Source organism: Cyprinus carpio, chromosome A17, assembly GCF_018340385.1.
Source record: "Cyprinus carpio isolate SPL01 chromosome A17, ASM1834038v1, whole genome shotgun sequence".
NCBI lineage: Eukaryota > Metazoa > Chordata > Actinopteri > Cypriniformes > Cyprinidae > Cyprinus > Cyprinus carpio.
In genome coordinates, this window is record NC_056588.1 from 18,214,376 (window position 1) to 18,235,619 (window position 21,244).

The window sequence follows — 21,244 nt, forward strand, 5'->3', positions numbered from 1 at the left end:
GAAAAACCACAGAGATTAATTACACTCTGAATTAATGCTTACAGCACTAAAAATGAGGTTATATATATATATATATATATCTATATATATCCATATTTTTATATGAAAAGTTATTCTAGCATGGAAATTAACATATATATATATATATATATATATATATATATATATATATATATATCTATATATATTTTTTTTTTTTTAGAATACATTTTGGCATTTTTAGCAGCCGTGAATTAATTAGCGTGCTGACAGCTTGCTGTGCTTTGAGACAGCTGGCATGAGAAAAATACTCAAAAAAAGTTTCTTTCAATTAAAAATTTAATTCAGTCCCTTTAAAGCACCACAGACACATTCAGAGAGATGTGTTTCGCCATTGCATCAATGTTCTTGCCCTTTTTTAACATGTAACCACAAGCTGCACTTTTAAGATGTCATGGCAAGTTAAAAACAGTGTTTTCCAGTCTAAAAATAACTCTTGAGAAACCCATGCTTTCAGTTTCATTCCGTTGTGCTCCGTCCGGCTGCTATTGAAGATGCTGTCTGATGTAAAAGCATCTAATTGCTGTTAGGTGAACGTAAAACCAGTCTAAATATACAGGGCTTCTTTAAAACTGACTCTTTTATATATATATATATATATATATAAACTTATATATATATATATATATAATATATATATATATATATATATATAAAAAAAATAGTTCCGAAAGAAAACAGTTTTGCACGCTTTTGATTTTAATGCGCTTTTTATTTAGCTACTAAATGTGGCAGCATAACACAGATAAAAATAGCATCTCTTTTGGCAAAAATGGTGTTAGAGTAAGTTAAATCTCAATTTTTAAATTCTAATTGCATCATGAAATATTCACAGAAGTGCTTGCATGGCATTTTTATTATAACTTTAAAAAACACAATATGTTGGAAATGTTGTTTTGATGCACTGTTATATTTGTGCAAGAAAAAAATGCAAATTATTTTCATAGAAATTACTGATTATTTTTAACTTTATTGAAACTGTAATTCTTGCATCAGCAATGATTGTTCGGTCAAAATGATGTTTCATCTGAGCCATATCAGAGCGAATACATCGATATTGTGTATATGTATTATGCATGTTGATTATGGTCCAAAGGGAGAAAAATATTTGAGTAATTTTTCAGCAGTATTACCTAGACCTAGTCATCTTTTGAACTGAATACAAATTTTGAAACTAGTAGCAGTTTGTTCATGGTGCACACACCCTCACACATGGAGCTCTGCCCATGTTCCACATCAAACAGTTGAATGCCTTTGCGTTTGCCTTTACAGGACAACAGGGAAAGTCAAAGTACAGTTCTTTCAGGAATTCCGTTCTTGGGGTTTCTTTGAAAACAGGACATTGTTAAAACAGAAACATGTTGCTTTTGGCATGAGAGGCTGTTCTCTCCCTGCATACAACGGGGCCTGCAATTAGCATGGCCGGCTCCCCAGAACAAATATTCTCCACTGTAATCCTGCCAAGGCAGCAGAGACACAGCTCTACTGCAAGAATGCTTGGTATTTCCTTTAATGTGCTTTGGCCGAGCTGGGTCAGAGAAAACCAACAGGAACAGCAGAAGAGTCCCACACAACAAAACTTCCTGTTCACACTCACTTTCTCTCTCGAACACGCACGCTTTTCCTATAGAAGGAAAAACATATTTCCATCCCCTCATTCTTTTTACCTGTTTCTGTTCTCTATTGGTTGTATGTTATGTAATGTTATGTTATGTTATGTTATGTTATATTATATTATATTATATTATATTATATTATATTATATTATATTATATTATATTAATTATATTATATTATATTATATTATATTATATTACATTATATTATAACACACTTGGCTTACATACGTGTATATGCTAAATAAGCTTTCTATTTCCATAGAAACTTCTGGCAAAATTTCAAGTTATATCTTTCAAGCGACAGTTTCTAAAAGTAGTGCATTCATCCACTTACCGAATTACTGCAACCTCTAGGTCAGGGGTCTAAACTGGATCAGTGGAAGACTACCATTCACCTCCATGTTAATTTCAAATACAGGCTCAATCTAAAAGAGGTCCAGTACATTCCCTTACCACCGTTTAGCCCATTCATTTCACGTTGACAGTAAAATTGCCTTAAATAACGTGGACCTTCGTTCTCAGAAGTCTTGGTTGATCCAGAGAAGCCTGTAAGTTTGATGGTCAAAAGCACTCTACCGTTAAAACAAGCGCTTGACACCCTGAAACATGCACTCAGACCCTTTCCCCATCTCTATTTCTTCAAAACTTTGAAAGAATTTCGAGGAAATATCTCTCTGCTACAAATACATGTGAATGACAAACTGTATTGCACACTTAAGTCCCTTCAAAATCATTTCAGTTGGTGGCCAACTTGGCAACAGGCATCTGTCTACTTGAATGTGGAAAACTCTATTTGTCAATTACATATTTTATGTGACATATTTTATATCATAATATTTTATTATTTTTATATGTGAAAATATACCAAGGGGCACATATTCTGTGTGGGACTAAATTGTGTCATAGTTTAAATATTAACTTTTCAAGCAAATGGACATAACTAATTAATTATGAGAACCTTGACCAGTTTCAGAACCTCAAAGATCAATCGTTTTACTAATTATTCCTACTAAGAACCACCTACTTAGAAATGAAAAGAGTGACTGACTGACTTTTAAAGCATCTAACCACAGTTTTTGTTTTGTTTTGTTTTGTTTTTTGCTTTTTATGTGCAATATGGGAATTGGTTTATTTAAAACAGATCATACTACAATAACAGATGAAGCAGGATGCAAAAACTAACATCTTTCCATTAGGTCTGGGGATGATTTACTGCTCTGGAATATTTATTTATTTTTTTACCCAGAGAGAAAAACTACTTAGACACCAAAGGTCAACGTATTATTACTGTTTTATTGGGGATTGATTTCCTGTAGTACCAACGGTAGCAGAGAATATGGATGTCATTAGAGAACCTTGACGAGGACACTGTGAAGGCATTATCAATCTTTACCATTCTTTCAAAAGACCCCACTCCTCACAGTACTGAAGAAATCTAAGAGGTCAAAGCCCTGTGCAAAACAGCACCTGTTGCGATGCACTACTGATAATATCAATAGCACTTATCTATTCAGTGTTCGCCCTTGTGTCAGCCAGCATCCCGTAAACAAAAAACATTCCCTCGTGGGGAAGGACGTTTTTCCATCGGGCTGAATAGGGTGAATGACCTCAAAGAACAAGCCCATATTTCAGGTGATTCTGATTTGGTTGCACGTGCAGTTGTTTAAATACACTTCTTTTTCTTCCCTTCACTAGCAGCACAAAGAGAACAGCGGAACTGGAAGTACATGATAGAATTTAATCATATTACAATGACGACTCCACTTCTGTGTGACAGAAGCAATTGTTTCATGTAAAATCAATAAAATCTTACAATGTCTCTGCTGACTCTAGATACAAAAGATGGCCAGGTTGATGAATCACGACAGTAATGTTTTTCTTATGCAAATGATAACTGCTGAGCGCAAACCATTACAACACTGCAAAACATGTGCTTTGGCCCACGCTCCTCATGGCACTGAACAAAAACAGATGTATGAGGAGATTGGAGAAAAAAACTACTTTACGCAACAGCCAGAAAATGCATCACGTTCTCAAGCAACAAAAAATTTATTATGTACGCCATCTAGGTGGGTCGTGTCTCTAAACGCTCTGTAAAAACGTATTTTATTGGACTAACATGAGCAAAACAAATGACTTTTGATTCCCATAATTGCATTAAAACTTACAAATCTTCAGATACGAAGCACTAAAAAGACTATAATAAATATATAATGAATAAGAAAAATTGAGAGTGCTGTTTGCCTGTGCAAATGTAACGGTTGCAAAGATGTTTCAAGTAGTTTTTGGCCATTTCTTCAACATAGGCTTATTGGGAAAAAACGTACCTCTATATACATTTGAGCAAAAACATACCTATACATAAAATTCACTAACGTTTCAAGCTACAATGAACGTTACTGGCAGTAAAATACCAACAACTTCTATTCATTTTTCTACATTATGATTATGAGGCAGATTATTGATTAATAAAGACTTTTTTTTTTTGCACGGGTCCTTGCACATACTATGTAATGACCACGTTACTTTTTTAATACTATGTTATGAGCTTAAACTAATATATTTTGATGTTTGCATCACATAACCAGCTTCATATATATTGCTTTTCTAGCATAGTAAAATAGCTTGATACCAACAACTTCTATTCATTTTTCCACATTATGATTATGAGGCAGATTATTGATTAATAAAGACTTTTTTTTTTTGCACGGGTCCTTGCACATACTATGTTATGACCACAAAACACTTTTACCATAGTGCATGATTTGTAAACTAATACATTTTGATGTTTGCATCACATAACCAGCTTCATATATATTGCTTTTCTAGCATAGTAAAATAGCTTGATAGCGCATCTGGTACAGCACTGAACTTGTGATCTAGAATCTTGCCACATTCACGTTCATCTCTTTAAGGAAGAATTGAACACATTTTTAGTACCACTCTCTGGACATTAAAACTTGCAATGAGCAATTTATTATAATATTGCTGAAATTTTGCCACAGGCAAGTTTTCCAGTGAGCAAGGGGTTGCATTTATGTGGTTGTTATAGTGTGTTGCCAGGCTGGTCCAAGTCAAAAGAGCCCACCATCAACTCTCTTTGATATTTTTTTTTTCAGCAGGGTTTTGCTAAGTGTAAGTCTGAGATTATTTGACTGTTTTATCAGCTTGGCACAACTATTAAACACTGTATAGGGACAAAGACATCCAAATGATAGACAACAACAGCAAGCTACTCATCAAGAGAATTAAGTATCTATTAGACAAAACATTTCAAGCAAATTGACAACTCCACAAATAGACAAGCAAAACAACATCCCAGACTAGACACAACATCACAATAAACAAGTGACAACTGCAACAACTCTGAAGCACTAGTCAAAACAACATGACAAGGACCTATTAGTAAAACAAAACAGGGGGTAAACCTTCAAAAATAGCCACCACCTGCTTCAGGGATGACAAAAAACACACCTGCCAAAATAAAACAAGGCCCTGCACCCGTTGCTAGGACTGTTGTGATAACAAGCATGTATTTTTATGTTTAATTGCCAGTGTGCCACCAGCTCAGACTCAATGCACAGCCAGGCTCAGAGAATGCAAGCAAGTATCCATCAGGGACCGCATTTTTCAATGCAACATTTGCATTCTGATAGCTCTAAAAGCCTTATCGGCCTTATTTGTTTGTTTAATCACAGGCTTCTAAAAAAACCTATCATTTAAGCAAATTGCCTCTTTTGCTACCCCACCCTTTATAAAAGAAAGGGAATTAGGACAAAACACCAAGTAAAAAAAAAAAATAAAAAATAAAAAACACGGCTCCAGGGATTTCAAACACGTTGTTATGCAGTCACTTAGGAAAGGCAGACAATATGCTTCCCTATCGAATGGTCTCTCCTGCTGTGTTTAACATGCTTACCCCTTATTTACACTGCATGTGTCTGCGGTGTGTTACAGCTCTGATGAGGTATTGTTCCATCCTCCAAGCAGTGCCAACTCACACCAGGAGCATTTCAGAAGTGAAGCGACAGGATTTGCGAGACCATGTGATTTGACTGTCCAATGTTGTTTTTCTTGATTTTCTGTGTTCTAACATGGGTAAGTTGCCTAAATGTTTGTTTTGTCCGGTTTAATTCTGTTTATTGTTGTGTTTTTTGCTATGTTTTACTTTGTTTTGCTTTAGACTACGATTAAGTTAATACACTTAAAAGTCCAGTTATGAACAAAAAGGATAAAAGATATGTAGCTGTGTATAGTCATCTAAAATACATCCTCAATTATCTTGTCTCTATATTTCACATACCATTTCTAGCCTCCTGACAAGAATATAGAGCTGTGAAATAAGATCGGGAGTCTGCACAGGGTGTTTGTTTTGAAATTGACAGGATTTTTTTACTTTTATTTTGTATTTCCGGTGCGGCTTGGACACGGTGTCCGTCAAAAATCTTTAGCGAAGCGGTGTGGTTCCTCTAGCGAACAGTGAGTCAGACTTTCACAGCCGCTACTTCCTTATTATCAAAAAAGATAGTGGGCTTAGGCCCATTCTCGATCTAAGGCATCTGAACTGCATGCTTATGAAACGGATGTTCAGGATGCTGACTTTGAAACAGATCCTCGCACAAATATGCCCCGGGGACTGTTTTCTATCGGTGGATCTGAACGACAGCTTACTTTCACATACAGATAGCCCCTCATCACAGACCGTTCTTGAGATTTGCGTTTGAGGGGGTGGCTTAGCAATATACAGTCCTGCAATTCAGACAGATGGGAATCCGCATTATGAATTCCCTAGCTATATATTGTGGCGATAATACTACATATTGCACTATTGAGCCACTTAAAATTACCGCAAGGGAAATTCCTTCACTGCGACAGCCCTATGTTAGTCAGATCAGAACAGGAGCTGACAGGTCACTGTTACTAAGCCATATGGAGCGGCTTGGGCTAAACATCAGTTAGGCCAAGAGCTGTCTGTTTCCCAGCCAGCGAGTCGTCTTCCTGGGGACCATTATTGATTCAGCCCATATGCAGGCATGGATTACACTGGAACGCTCCCTGACAATTCAGTCGCTAGCGACGCCATTCAAACTCAGAACTTCACGTCCCCTCAGAGTTTTATCAGATGATGCTCGGACTTGTGTCAGCCGCTTCTTCTGTGATTCCTCTGGGCCAGCTTCACATGTGGCCCCTCCAATATTGGCTCAAATCCCATATACCGTCCCACCCTTGGTGCCTGTTTTTATCTCAGGGTAAACCACCGCTGCATCAGAGCTGTGGCCCCTTTGAAAACTGCTTACCTGTTTCAGTCAGGAGTCCAGTTGGAATTGACCTCCAGAAGGAAGGTGGTCTTGACAGGTGCCTCCAACTAGGGTTAGGGAACACTGTACGAGGGCAGACTGGCGTTTGGCTCCTGGTCAAACCTGGAGCAAAGTTTTTGTATCAAATGCCTTGAGATGATGGCAGTTTTTCTAGCCCTGAAAGGGACTGTCTTTGAAAGGGCAGAGGTAGACCTCTTCACCTCAGAAGACAACTTTCACTGCCAAATGTACTTTTAGAAAGCAGCGAGATGCCCTGGCCCACTAATGGCCCAGCGCTTTCTTGTATGCCTTTCCTCCGGTTGCCCTGCTTCCTCAGATAAACAGATGGGTCAGGGAAGTCAGATGCTTGGTCCTCCTGGTGGCCCCACTCTGGAGGAATCAGATGTGGTTTCCAGAGTTTATTCAGCTGCTATCGGCAGCCCCTTGGCTGATATCATTGAGGACAGACCTCCTCTCTCAAGCAAGAGGCATGATTTGGCATCCCCGGTCCAAGCTGTGGAGCCTTCATGTTTGGCTCCTCAATGGGAACCTTTACAGCTCCCCACAAGTGTGACATACCATTTTGGAGGCTAGAGCCCCATTTACTAGACTCCTCTACAAGACAGACAAGACATGTCCTTCTGTGAAGTGTCATCTGTGTTAACCTTTCTGCAAGAGCTGTTGGACAAAGGGTGCATCCCTTCCACAAATCATGCTCTCATGGCTGACCAATCAGTCGGCAAAAAAGGCCTTGTCGTTAAGTTTCTGAGGGGAAAGAATTCTGACGAATGGTGCTCTGAGCTGACTTATATCAGTCAGCTCCTCTCCTTTTGGCAGGGTGAAGCGTCATTTGTTCGTGTAGTTATACAAATGTGAACAAATCAGGCTTCAGTATCAGAGTAAACAGGAGTTTGCCTGTAAGCATGTTAAACCCAATGCTCATTCCAGTATCTCAGGGAACCGAGGTTACGTTACTAACCAGAGCATTCTGTCACAAATAAATAAATAAATAAAAAAAAGAGGCAATTTTTTTTTTTTTTTTTTTTTGTGAAACAAGTATTTGTTTAGGGTTTTTACTTAAGGTGAAGTTTGAACTATGAAAAAATAGCTTGGGAAATACCCTACTGCATATTTGCACAAAAAAATTAAACTGCATTGACTGTAACTGACATTCTCAGTTTTATTAATATGCATTAATTTAAATTAGTTCACAGGCTAAATCATCCCTTCAATGATGCCAAAAATGAACACTTTGATTATTTTTGGATTCTCTCAAAACTAATGAGGAAGCTTATTAGCAAAGCTAATTATAGATAATTAAGAAGAATGCATGGCAGAAGAATGCATACAATTTGTGATATATTTAATAATAGGTTTACCTTGCAACAATTGTACAGGGACTCATAAAATCTGTTTTGGAGTATGCTCACAAACTCAAGATGTCAAGAGTTCAAAAACATATTTTAAAGATGAAACCCATCAAGGATGCATTAAACAACATGATGACATTATGAATACTGCAGAAAGATATGCGCATGCAGGTACAAGTTTTATGCTAGAAGTAGACAGAAAAAATAATAAGAATGGAGAAATAAGAGGTACCTTCAATCTTCTGCAGGGCTGTCTGACAGGCTTCCTGGCTAGCGAACTCAAATGGGTTGTTGCATGTTCGTACACTGTCACAATCACACTTCCCATCAATGATGTTACAGCCCGTAACCAGGTTTTCATTGCATGGCTCAAAGCCCAATAGCTGGTCATCATCCCAGTTTTCATCTGAGCGAAAATGAAAGAGACACATATCAATGAAGACACCACAGAAACAGAAATTCATAATAATAAATTACCAGATCAAATAGTGTAATGAGATTTTAAAATTCAGAATCATCCCGATACATTTTCACAGTATCATTAAAACTGCAGGTACCCCAAAGCCTACAGGTCTGGCGATGCTGAAGTAATGAGGCTACTGAATGCTAAAGAGGAGCACATGGACAATTACATGTGCATTTGAGGTCCAAGGGGTATTGTAGAACTTGGAAATGAGAGAGAAATGTAGCCTTGTTATAAAGGATTATACAGTTCCTACGTTCCTAGCCTCTCATGACTTACACGATAGATAAATGGTGGCAGAGAGCAGTGCATTTTCAAAATAAGGATGACCCCGACCCTAAAGATGCTTCTATCTGCCAGCAACATTATGAAGTCTTATTTGCATTGTATAAAAGTCTTATTTGATGTGAGAACTGGTATTTCTGATAAATGTGTTTTTATTTTATCGGTGTGTGTGTTTGTTTTTTTGGTTGGGATGGATGAACACACTCAAGATGGGTGCATACCGGATGGATGAACACACTCAAGATGGGTAAAAAATATTTATATATATATAAAAAAAGTTTCATATTTAGTCTAATTTATTATAATTCTAATTATATATACTAATTTTTTTTATTATTTATTTTTTTATGTACATTTATTTTCTATGCCACACCTCAGTAACAAAAATGAAAACTGAGTTTAGTTTCAATGAATCAGTCCAAAACACTGATTTATTTCCATATACATCCACCACCCCTAGTGCATACTAAGCACCTGTGCATCTGCATGCATGCAATTTGTGTCTTTTGGTCTCTGAGAAATGCTGCCTGCTTGCCAATAAATAACGGGCCTTGTGCATCTATGAGCAATTCGGCTGTTGAGTCAGAAACGTTTCTGCAGAAACCTGCCTCATACTGCAGAGCAACCTACAATTTGATTTAGCAAAAATGAGACTACATAATCTACAAAATGACTTTGTTTTGAATCCATAACTTCTCAGCCCCTGGGTGTGTCAATTTAAATACTCTTGAGGATAATCAAGTCATGGAAAAACACTCCTCTCACCCGCCCCATGTCTGTTTATTGTAGTGTCATGTGTTTAGCTACTGGTGCATAGTTGCACACTCTTGGCCCAGTGTTTCGGTCATCTGGATATGATGGGTGTGATTACAGCTGTACTGCACAACTCCCATACTGTGGGTTGAAAGAACACAAACCTATCACTATGCCTGTCTATAGGGGACTGTGAGTATGTGTGAGCTTGTGATCTCCTAACAATCAAGGACTGGAAGCTCCAAAGTCCCTACACTTGTTGTTTTCACCAAATCCACAGGGGTAAAGTCCCCAAATAGCTGCTGTCAACGGCTGATTCTTCAGTAACTAAGCATGGCTCTCCAGACCAGCTCTGGGTCGTTTAGCTGGGCATGGAGGGTTGAGTCTCCTGTCAAATGATAAACACGTTGCAGCGGTCTGAACCACACACCGGGTTTGAGCCTGGCGTGATCACAAACAGCATCACCTTGAAGACCTCCAGGGAAGTTCCCGCATACGAGTTCAGAAATCATAATTACAACGTGATGTGCATTCAAGTGATTTCAGTCGGAGAAAAACTAACACGCTTTCATATTTCTTTCTCTTTTTAACTTTCTGAGAAACACAATGTTTTTAGTGCTAATGCAACAAAATGAAGTGCAAATAATTTATGTATGGGTTAACTATGTTTTTTTTTCATTCTTCTGCTGCCATTTACAGTGATGTTGAGAAATGCCAAGCCAAGTCAGCCCATAAACCAGCTACATGAGCAGTATTATTCAGTATGCAAATTCATACTACAGGTGTCCATCAATTAAAATGTTAATCACATTAATTACATGATATGCTCATTAATTAATCTAATTAAATCATAGTATTTACTAAATAAATGCAAATCATTAAATAGACATTACTAAGTCATTAAACAGACATTACAACACTATTGTTTGTTGTATTTCCAAAATAAATGTAAGCTTATCACTGATGCTTTCAGTTAAAACCAGGTTCAGATTTTTAAAAACACCATTTGAGGCTTCAGTTTTTCCATGCACGACCAAAGATGTGGTCTGGAGTTTTTTTCCATATTCAATCATTTTAAATATAATTAATCACAGTCAGTTATTATGCTAAGTTGATAAACCTACAATGTAATTATAGAACAAAGATTGACAATTACAACCTCAATCATGACTAATTTACCCCTATCATAAGTCTGTAATTGACACGCCCCAAAACTCAACAAAGAAAATCTGAGTTTAATAAAACATAATTTCCCACTGGATATTACATCATTGTGGAGGCATCAATGTATGTTTTGCAAAATACAATAAGTCAGAGACTAGTTTACAGCAGGTTTACTATACTATAGTCACAAATCTAAAACACTAAGAACCATCTTAGAGACCATACATTCACTAAAACCAGACAAAAAAATTATTATATGCTTATTAGCATGCATATTACTCGCTTATTAGCTGTTTATTAGTACTTATTAGTCATATATTAATGGCTTTTTCTGCATGACCATATTCTAGATCCCTTAACCCAACCCAATACTTAAACTTAACAACTACCTTACTATTAATAAGCAGCAGATTAGGAGCGTATTGGGGGGAAACTCTTAGTTAATAGCAAATGTGTTCCCTAATCTAAATTGTTACCATTATTTATTTTTGTATCATGACGTACATCTGAGCACATAGGTTATCGAAAAAGAAAAAAAAAATGTAATGCAGGGGCTTGATTTCATTTATCAATTGCTCATTACATGAAGGCAGATCTGAATTACAAGCTTGGGGTCGAATGTGAAATAAGGGCAGGATTTAAGCAGACTAAAATGATTGGTGAAGACCGACAAATACAGTACATCACAAGAGAGAAGTCTGTCATTTCCCTGGAAGGAAGAGTTGTGATATTTTGATTATAGTACAAGCTCAAAAGAGTTAAGATTAAAACATTAAGAAAATAGATGGTGAATTTCCACTTCATGCCAACTTTAAAATATTTTCACACTCTGTTTGAAGCATGCAACAGATTAATGTAGTCAGAGATGTGTTATAACAATAACAGTTTTAGAAAGTGTGACTGCTCTTATTACATTATCTTAGGAATTCCATTCAACTCAGTATTTGTATTATAACCTTGTGCTGAGAGAAAACACCATTCTCTCACATTATCTAATATAGACTGTCTGGTAGGCAAAGAGGCGGCTAAAACAACCTCACAAAAAAGCTTATGAAATCACAAAAACTGGAGGAATAAAATGAGCCTACATTCAACACAGCGGTTCTTCATAAACAAACACAGTGAAAAGTGTTGTTTTGCTGATATCAAGGCATGATATCAAATCGCTGCTCGTCCTCTGCTAGCTGATACATGGCCTTCCTGCTGTGCTTTGCAGTTGCACCTGGTTGTAATCAAGGCAGGAGTCCTTCCTGAAGCAAGAGATGCTTGTTAATTTGCAACCAAACCAATAAATCACTCTGTCGGATAAAGACAGCATTTTTAACGCCCAAGTCGTTAAATGCTACTCTACAACTAATACAAGAAACCGAAGACAGGAAAACAAATATACTCATAATAAATCAGAAAAGCTATTAATACTTCAAATCTGGCAATAAAGTCAACATTGCAACAGAATTAAGTATTTATTTAATGCATATTCTTGGTGTTATTGTGGACGATTCATCAGCACGCTTTAAAAAAGGACAAATACAGAAATATATTAGAAGACACTAAAATAACACTAATGTATTATTTCATAATATAAAATGAATGTATAATTATTATAAGTAGTATGTTGTAGGTTATTTGTTGTGGTTGATGATGAAGAAAAAGTAAGTAATAGTAAACAAACTCTCACGGCAATTCGTAACAATTTTACATTTTGGCAAATTGGTGGCTAATATGTATGTCAGTCGTACATTTTTTAGATTATATATATATTTTTTATGATACGCTTACACCCCAATAACAGTTCGATTTAGGGTGGGATTATGAAAATAATTTTATGCTTACATTTTTTCTCGAATTTTCGAATGGCTCACATTCATAAGAAATACCCACCATGTAAAATAAATACGTTTTTCGAATGGCATTGAGCTGAAATGACTCTATTTGGATATGTAATGCCCACTTTCACAATCCAGTGAATTCCTGCTCCTTTTTTCCTCATTGAATATCCCAGTTCACTCAGAAATATGATACATTATAGAAGTAAATGGGCTGCAAAGCCAATTCAGAGTTGATTTCAGGAATAAAGGAATTTATCTTATTCTTTTGCAAAAATCCTTGTCCTCTGTTCATTATTCAGACACGGACCCCCTTGTGACACCAACTCTACAGCCTCTGAATTATAACCCTGAAAAGTCCCACCGGCCCCTATGCAGCACCCCCTGAGGACACTTAGTACTCTGAGGAGCAGAAGATAGACTTCAGGGAAGTCTGTGACAGGGAGGCTGCCGAGAGGGGGTACACATTTCTGCTTGTCTTCACTGACTACACCAGACATGCGGTTTCTCTCAACATATTTCAGCCTGCTTGCGCTGTCCCTTTTTGTAAAAAAAAAAAAGAAAGAAAAACGTAGGCAAAAACATGCACTGGCAGCAATGCTCTGCTTTGAAGAAATATTGCAAACAAAAATTTTGTCACCATTTGCTCACCCTCACCATGTTATTCCAAACGCTCATAATACAATGTTTCAGACATCATTTAGAATAATACAAGCTACAACAGGGAGGGATTAATGAAAAGTGAAAGCATAAATTACTTTTATTCCACAAAGAATAGGCACTAAAGCTTCAAAATAGTCACCTGATTTAGATCTCTAGTAGTTCAGCCAAAAATTCCATCAATATTTACTCAGCCTCAGTTACTCCAAACATGTATTACTGTTCTGGTCTTTTATTCCACACAATTACAAAGAATGGGGACTAGAGCTTCAAAACGGTCACCTGATCCAGATATTGAGTTTGTTCAATTCACTAACTTAACGATCCGTCAGTTAATAGCTCACTGGAGAGGAAGAATATCAATAAATAATGACTTTAATTTCAGTCTGTTTTACAGAAAATTTGGAATATAGCACACATTTCATGTAAAACATTATTAAGACATATTTACAATGCTTTTGCATCCTTTTTGAGGCTTGGAAGCTCCAATTGTTGCAAAAACAACTGGTTCATTCTTCAGAATATCTCCTTTTGGGTTTAGCAGATGAAACAGGAGATGGTTTAGAACATCATGAAGAAGGAACCACACAGAGGATCCTAGCAACACCCTGATGACCATCCTAGCATAATTAATACAACCTTTGCAGGTCACCACGACCTTAAAAAAAAAAAAAAAAAAAAAAAAAAAAAAAAAAATTCTAATTAAATCTGTTCTGCAAATTCTAAGTACACCTGCTAGCAGTGTTAGGGGAAGTAACTTTTAAAAGTAATGCATTATTTTCCATAAAAAAATTTACTAATTGCTTTACTTACAGTATAGTTACTTTTTATGGAAAATAATGCATTACGTTACTTTTATGTTACTTTCTGTCATCTGGGCTGGGCCTGCTTATTTATTTTTAATAACAAAACTCTGCCTGCCAGTGAGGAAAAATGTATATATATAAAAAGATATACATATTAAAATGATTGGAACTGTTCCTATCTTAGATTATCTTCTTAGTTTACTTGTATCATGAATTGTATTATGTTTCCCCAATCATCACATAACCTTTATTTAGATGGGTCATTTAGCGTTTTGGCAGAGAATGCCTTAGACAAAAAGCACTCCATCTGACAGTGATTATGGCCAATGTGGAGCTGCTTTGTTAGCAGGCAGAGTCCAGGGTTTGTATGGATGACATTAATAAGGGCAGGCACGCTTCATTCTCCAGGTGTTCTCTGCAAACAGATTGTGTACAATCAAGTTCCATTCTTCCCAGTCTGAAGCCATTTAAATGATAAAGACCACTGCTTTTCTCTTAGTCAGGAAGATTATGATTTGAGCCAGGTGCTGTATTAACACTGTCAAGCTCAGGGCTCCAATTCCAGATGGGTGGACAAGGTGAAGCTTCAGTAAATATACTGCCGCATAAATGGTCAGCTCGAGTATGTCAAAAATTTCAACCATGCATGTTGTTATGGAGAAGGATGTCAGCTGCACAGATTAATAGATTACTTTATTACAGCACAACAGAACTAGAGCAAGGTAAATGTAATTTCTAATGTTAGAACAACAACAACAAAAAACTAAAACTAAGAGTAAATATGTAGGCACAAATTCTACAAACAACTTTTACATACATTTTAAATAAACATAGCATAAAATATGAAATATGGATAAATATTTCTATTTAAAACTGCTATAGAACCAAATATGTTATCTGAAAAAGTAAAAAAAAAAAGTGATAATGAAAAAAAAGAAAAAAAAAGAAAAAATCCCAAGATTTAGTGTTTGAGGTCTGAAATAATGTTTATTGTGCATTTCAAATTTCATGCCTTTTTCAAGAAAAAAAAAATCACAATTAACAGAGTGCTCTTAAAGGAATAGTTCACCCAGTAATGTTTATTCTGTCATCATTTCCTTATCCCCATATTGTTCCAAACCTGTATGACATTCTCCTTCTTTTATAAATGTATTTATTTTTAAGTTTATTTATTTATTTTCTAAACATGAAAGAAGGCATTTTGAAGAACAATTGTGGACAAAAAAAAAGTTGTTTTGTAGAAGGAAGTAAGTCATACTGTTTAAAAATGACACAAGGATGAGTATATGATGACAGTATTTCCATTTTCCACTATCTTTTTAAGGATATACCAAATCTCCAATATCATCAGGCACCAATTAATAAATAGTAATAATAAAAAAAAGTTGTGGCAATATATATATATATATATATATATATATATATATATATATATATATATATATACACCATATACATACACACACACACACACACACACACACACACACACACACACACACACACAAGCATCCCTAAAAAGCAGCATGCAAAGTTGTAAAATTTCCAGATGCCTCAAGTTCAACTTAGATGTTGATTTCTGGCTCCATACTATAGGTCTTCCATTGATTGGCTTCATAAAAACAGGCCAATCTGTGCTTTACAAGGCACATTTTTTTCTAACACTAGTAAAATCTGTTATAATCACCAGAAAACATATGAATGTCTACAAAACCTATAAAACAGTTCTACAATAAAACCACAGTAAAACAATCACAGTTAAATGATCAATGTGTTTCATAGATTTTAAACATTTGCAGTTTGGAATGTCTCATGAAAAATAGTTTGATGATAAGTATAACTGCACCTGAACCAATGAAATTGACACAGTTTGAGCTGTGTGTAAAGGTCTTTTCTTGTTAAGATAAGGCCTAGAATTACTCCCAAGTACAGCCAGCTTCACACAGGGACCCCTGACTGCTTTCTCTGAATAGAGAAGCAAGACATCATACATCACTTCCCAGGGAAAGCTCACCTGGAAGGTCCTGACACTAAACCCCCTGAGGCTTCTATGTGATGTGCTTGGTAAGCCCATCTCCAGAGAAGCCCGCAGGGCATTTTAAGACCATCATATTGACTGTATGTGTTCACTGTAAACAGCCTGTCCAAAGTAATCTCATGTTTTGGAATGCACAGGAATTTATGGACTTGGATATGAAGTGTACGGTCAGTTCGAACACAAAAATGCTTTTGTTGTTTTCTCCTCCACCACTGTGGATTGTGGAGCTCAATTTAAAGGAACAGTTCACCTATACATTAAAATTCTGTCATTATTTACTCACCCTCCATGTCACACTAAACCTGAATGTATTTATTTATTTCTTCCGTGTACAAAACAATTTTTGGTATATTCAGCTTCAGAAAACTGATATGAGCCACCTCACTGGTCCTTTTTGAAGGCTGACAGCCCAGTTGTCAATTACTTTCATTTAATTGAAATCACAGCAAGGATATTCTTCAGAAATTCACCTTTTGTGTCACCCAGAAAAAAGGAAGCAATTCATACAGGTTTGGAATGGCACAAGGGTGAATAATTTTCAAAGAATTTAATTAAATAATAAAAGAATTAAAGAATTTTCAGTTTTGGGTGAACTTCTCCTTTAAAGGCAAGTACAAATCTTTGATGTCTCATGGCAGGCACGGTCCACAGCAGTACTTTAGAGAATAATTCACTGTTAAGACCCTCTGAGGTCTTAGTTTGTTAGGAGGTGAGGGTGGAGGTTAGCAGGACATGGCCTATACTGGCATTCGCTGCGCTCTCTCATCTGACTAATTTATCTGAGAGCCGTAGCTGTGGCACTCAATGCCGCAGTGTTTTCTTGGCTGGATTACAGCAGATGTCACCCCGGCAGTTACATGTCACACAGTCGAGACACCTTCAATTTTCATAGCCAGCCATACTGAAACCTGACCTGTGACATTGCATTGCATGTCCTCTGACCAAGTCGGTGTTCCAACTTGGCCTAGGCCTAACAAGCAACTCTTTAGAGAAAAAGTAGACTGATACATTGTGCAAGCATGCAGAAAATGTTGCAGTCTGTGCAAAGTCTGTCTAAATAGCTAATATGACAGTTTTGATCATTGCTGTGCCAGTTTTAGATCTCTAGGGCTATTTTCCTGAGATGACACCATATTCTGGTAGTTGTTTACAAGGTTTATTAGATTACAAGGTCTGCAAAGTTTCAGTAAAGATTTATGGCTTTGATTCTTTCTTTAGCAGCAGAAACACGACTTAAAAATGGCGATAGGTCGAAATATTGGCTGATATTTGACTTCATTATGAATATAGAAACGACTTCAGTTTTAAAAAATGTTGCATTTTGAGCAACTATTGCAGAATATCTGTTTTTACATTTGGTTATTTATGAGGTCAATAACATTGACTGGACAAAACAGACAAATCTGTTAAACAGATTTAAACAGGATTGTCCATCTGTGAAATGTCATGTAAATCGGCTCTGGCTGTTCTAAGGCTCCAAAAACTAGCCTACTATTTCAACAAACAATATAATTTTTTCTTCACTCCAGTTAACTCGTTTTCCAATTAATTTATCTCTGACGCAGAAACTAAACAGTGAATTAACGTTTATTTGACAGTACAAGAGCTCATGAATATTTAATCAGGTAAGCAATGACGCGAAACAACGTGCTTCTATCTATAACCGTATGGTTTCACACTGAAAACACACACTTGAGTAGGGCTTCTTAACTCAGGATTTAAAAACACCCTTTCAAACTGAAATGTACTAAGCCAGGTTTAAAAAGAATGTTAAGTACAGTGAGAAACCCCCTACAGAGAAGACAAACGCTTGACAGCATCATGAAGTTAACTGAATCAAGGTGAGGTGAGTAAAACGCATCCTGAGCAGCAAAGCGTCATGACTGAAGGTGTTAGAAGCGCACGTCCCTCGATGGTCCGATGTCAAATATACTGGCTGAGGCGCAAGTGAAGTTGCATAGCAGACATTCCGATGAAAAACCAACAAGCCTCGGCGGAAAGAGCGAGGCTGGCACCACGTACAAAAACAGCACGGAATCCGTTAGCCGTACCCCAAAGAAACATGCTGCAAACACGATAACGAGCGTGCCTCTCGTTCACTCCAAACGACCGTCATGTTTGAAGAAATATGTTATTGTGCACTAGACAGCACCGACACTTTCCTCTCCATTATGGCTTTACAATCATATTACGATATCTAATGACAGCTGATAATGGTTCATTTCTACTCAGATTAGGTGCAATCATGACTCATAATGTTCAGGAGTTTTTCTCTCAAAGCTAAGCTACTGTACTGTTAACCAGGTTAACATCTTAAAAACAACTAATTGCGTCGCTGATTTAGCATACTTTACACTATTTTATTTTCCTTTCCATATGGACAGATACTGTGGCAAGCCGCTTTAACATTTTTTTTTCAAAGCTAACAAGAATATTTAATGTTACAAGTAGCCCTACCTATTAAGTAAATACTCCAATAGTGACAATGAAACATTTTCAGTTTCACTAGTACATAATATCTACTAAATACAATAACAATAGAGGTGAGCATCAATTTTATTGTTACTGGTCATTTCTTTTGTTGAATTCTATAGGGATATGTGGTTCGGATATTAGTCATACCCAACTAATATGTATTATACTATTGCTGGTTATCAACTTTTTTAATATTTTATTAGTAACTAATAATTAGATGATAAAACATTCATTCCAACTGGTTACAATTGGAATACACAGTTGGAATTACATTGCAATCTTACTAGTAAGAATTGTAACTAGTGGGATAAATGTAAAACTAGTTAGTAACTGGGATATATTCTGGTGTCACACAAATAGGTACTAGCATATATATTCTGGTGTCACACAAATAGGTACTAGCATCTAATAAATAATGCCTAGTAAAGCTTGAATGTTTGCTAGGTAACTATAATAGATTCTACTACTACTACTTAGCTACTACTACTAGTAAACACCAATGGGAATAGAAGTGAAAAGTTCATATCTGAACCACAGATTTGTTATTTGTTAGAAGTAACAATGGAACAGTGGCTACTTGCCACTATTGGGATATGACTAGCACTAACATGAAATAGAAACATTTCTAGATCTTGAATTTGATTGACTAGATAATACTTGAATACATATTCTTACATCTAATCAAAATAAGTAAAATAACAAAATTATTAGTTAGCTTTATGAAATTTTGTGTTAAAATGGCTTGCCATAACACATCCGCTTTGGTTTAGTTACCCCAGTAAATACAGACGGAGACAGAAGTGATGTGATTTATTTAATTCCTTTCACCATCATTAGGCGCAATTAAAGCAATGAACACCGATGACAACTTTTTCAAAGAGTAAATGAAATGTGTATACAGACCTTCACAAACTCCAACCTCGTACTGCGTGATGGAGCCGCCGTTTAACGGGGGTCTGATCACGCACCGGAGTCCGCGGTCGCAGGTCCCGTACAGACCGTAAACGCCGCCGCAGCTCTCGTTCTTCTGCTTGGCACAAACCGAGCAGCAGCCGCAGATCCCCAATACCACGGTACCCGTACAGTGCTTGGGCTCCTCGCATTTGGACTTATCACAGGGCAAACAAATGAGCGCCCGACTGTTCTTCGCGATCAACACCACAAGTTGGGAAATCAGCATGCATTTCATAAGAAGATACATCCTGGAGGAGGCCATGAAGGAAAAGTGAAAAATATAGATATCCAACCAACCCCCTGTCCCCCAAACTACACGACGAGGAACGGATCCTCCAGCCAAACCAACAAAAAACAGAAGAAAACAGCGACTCTGGACGAGCGCGAGAAATGTTCCGCTCAGAAAGACGTGTTTTCTTGTCGTGCAGAATAATACGGCGTTCCTGGCGTCAAACTTTTGTTGAAGAAAGCCACCAAAAAGACATCCCCTTCAAACGAACGACCCCAGAAGAACTATCCCACGCTGTACAACCAGTGCATGGCTTATGCGTCACGATTTCTGCACTGTTCCGTCCAGTTTGTTTTCGCGTAGGAAAACTTTCTTTTTTCTTGGAGTCTTTCGTATGCAAGCCTGTCCTGCGCCTATAAAGCCAACGCGCGATTTTTTTCAGTAGTTCCCTGTCGAAGGAAACGCGGTCCTGTTATTTTTCTGTTGCCAGCAGAGATTCATTCAGCTGTGTGAATAAACGTTTCCAGCTATCGCGTCCGTCTCCTGTCTACCGCTTGCGCTCGCTACTGAGCGTTCAGTCCCTCACCGTGACCTCATAACGGAACCACTCCCATCTCGCATTACTTTGCTCCATTGGAGAGTTCGTACGTTCCAGATATGAGACACAGGAAATGCTGGTAACACGACGCGCTCAAACGCAGGAGCCTGTGATATAGTTCCCGTTGGTGAAGGTGCACGTGTGGAATGTGGGGCCCGTATAAGTTTGAAAGAATCTCGAGTTTGTGTGGCTGCGCACCTTTAGTACGATTTTGTAAAAAAGGGATTGTTATGTCTTGCTTTGCCCACATTGCTTCCCAAAAACAATGTTTTATTTACATAGTATTTATATTTACACACGATATCAGTGGGACAGCCATGCTAAAACAAATCTTCACATCAAACATAAACATAAATATGATGCTTCCTCATGAAATATTATCAGAGATCATAATCTGGAGCCTACAGTAGGCTATAGGTTTAAAATAATTCTTAATGGTCTTATTGTGAGTCTTGGACAAACCCTTTGCTATTGTGCCCATTGCAATTTTTGCTACCACAAAAAAAAAAACCACAAAAAAAAAAAAGGTGCTAAAATGTAGGGGTACAACAGCCTGTCCCTGGGGCAGTACCCTCAAAGGGATGTTTTTGTACCTTATTTACCCCTAAAAGGGTACATAATAGTATCATAAGAGTATATATTACTACCTTAAGGGTACATAGCTTAAT

At 37.0% G+C, this 21,244-nt stretch overlaps 1 protein-coding gene across 1 annotated transcript in view; it reads right to left on the reverse strand.

The window, feature by feature from the left end:
• Nucleotides 1-20,883, reverse strand: part of LOC109108513 (cysteine-rich motor neuron 1 protein-like) — a 110,294-nt gene extending 89,411 nt beyond the window's left edge. The window contains exons 1-2 of the mRNA XM_042774317.1: nucleotides 19,699-20,883; nucleotides 8,558-8,731 (exon numbers count right to left, since the gene is read on the reverse strand). Of these exons, the coding sequence (XP_042630251.1) occupies nucleotides 8,558-8,731; nucleotides 19,699-20,011 (487 nt within the window). The 5' untranslated portion in view covers nucleotides 20,012-20,883. The remainder of the gene's footprint in view (nucleotides 1-8,557; nucleotides 8,732-19,698) is intronic.
• Between the last annotated feature and the right edge of the window lie 361 nt (nucleotides 20,884-21,244).